The sequence below is a fragment of the Lepidothrix coronata genome, unplaced genomic scaffold, assembly GCF_001604755.1.
Source record: "Lepidothrix coronata isolate B3197 unplaced genomic scaffold, Lepidothrix_coronata-1.0 Scaffold1226, whole genome shotgun sequence".
Lineage (NCBI taxonomy): Eukaryota > Metazoa > Chordata > Aves > Passeriformes > Pipridae > Lepidothrix > Lepidothrix coronata.
Window position 1 is genome coordinate 1 of NW_016691406.1, and position 1218 is coordinate 1218.

The 1218-nt window shown below is 63.8% G+C and overlaps 1 protein-coding gene across 1 annotated transcript in view; it reads left to right on the forward strand.

The window, feature by feature from the left end:
* Window positions 1-6: 6 nt before the first annotated feature.
* The window catches only part of LOC108510531 (collagen alpha-3(V) chain-like), a gene marked incomplete at its 3' end in the record, with an annotated part of 4633 nt that continues 3421 nt past the window's right edge, over window positions 7-1218 (forward strand). Inside the window, exons 1-4 of the mRNA XM_017840212.1 lie at window positions 7-400; window positions 517-567; window positions 802-1025; window positions 1133-1215. Coding sequence (XP_017695701.1) covers window positions 223-400; window positions 517-567; window positions 802-1025; window positions 1133-1215 — 536 coding nt within the window. The remainder of the gene's footprint in view (window positions 401-516; window positions 568-801; window positions 1026-1132; window positions 1216-1218) is intronic.

The window sequence follows — 1218 nt, forward strand, 5'->3', positions numbered from 1 at the left end:
TTATACTGGTTCTAACTGGTCTCTCCCTCTGTCCCACAGGCCGGGGGGTGGCACTTCCCCCGTTACGAGTGCGGGGTCCCCGCCCCTCCCCCCGGGTGGGCTCTGCTGCACCCCGGGCGTCTCACCCACCTCCCCCGGGGGGTCCCCCCAAAACGGGGCCCCCGCTGGGGCCTCGAGGTGCTGCTGGACCCCTGAAATTGGGGGGGGGGGACACCCCCCGAAATGGGGAGGGGCGCCCCCAAATTTGGGAGCCCGGAAATGGGGGGGACCCCGAAATCTGGGACCTCCGGGACGTCGAGGACCCCCCGAATTTGGGGCATCGGAGACCCCCCCCCGGGACATCGAGGACCCCAAAAATGGGGGGTGGGACCCCAAAAATGGGGGGGACCCCGAAATCTGGGACCCCAAAATCTGGGACCCCGAAAATGGGGGGAACCCCAAAATCTGGGACATCCGGGACATCATTGGGGACCCCCCAGGACTTTGAGGACCCCCCCCCAAATTTGGGGCATCAGAGACCCCCCCGGGACATCGAGGACCCCAAAAATGGGGAGAGAGACCCCAAAAATGGGGGGGACCCCGAAATCCGGGACCCCAAAATCTGGGACCCCGAAAATGGGGGGAACCCCAAAATCTGGGACCTGCGGGACATCATTGGGGACCCCCCTGGACATCGAGGACCCCCCAAATTTGGGGCATCAGAGACTCTCCTGGACATCGAGGACCCCAAAAATGGGGAGTGGGATCCCGAAAATGGGGGGGACCCCGAAATCTGGGACCCCAAAATCTGGGACCCCGAAAATGGGGGGGACCCCGAAATCTGGGACCTCCAGGACATCGAGGACCCCCCTGGACATCGAGGACCCCCCCAGGATTTTGGGGACCCCCCCCGGACTTTGGGGACCCCTCTTCAGGACGTCGAGGACCCCCCGAATTTGGGGCATCAGAGACACCCCCAGGACATTGAGGACCCCAAAAATGGGGAGAGAGACCCCAAAAATGGGGGGAACCCCAAAATCTGGGACATCCGGGACATCATTGGGGACCCCCCAGGACATCGAGGACCCCCCAAATTTGGGGCATCAGAGGACCCCCCCCGGACATCGAGGACCCCAAAAATGGGGAGAGAGACCCCAAAAATGGGGGGGACCCCGAAATCTGGGACCCCCAGGACATCGAGGACCCCCCAAATTTGGGGCATCAGAGGACCCCCCCCGG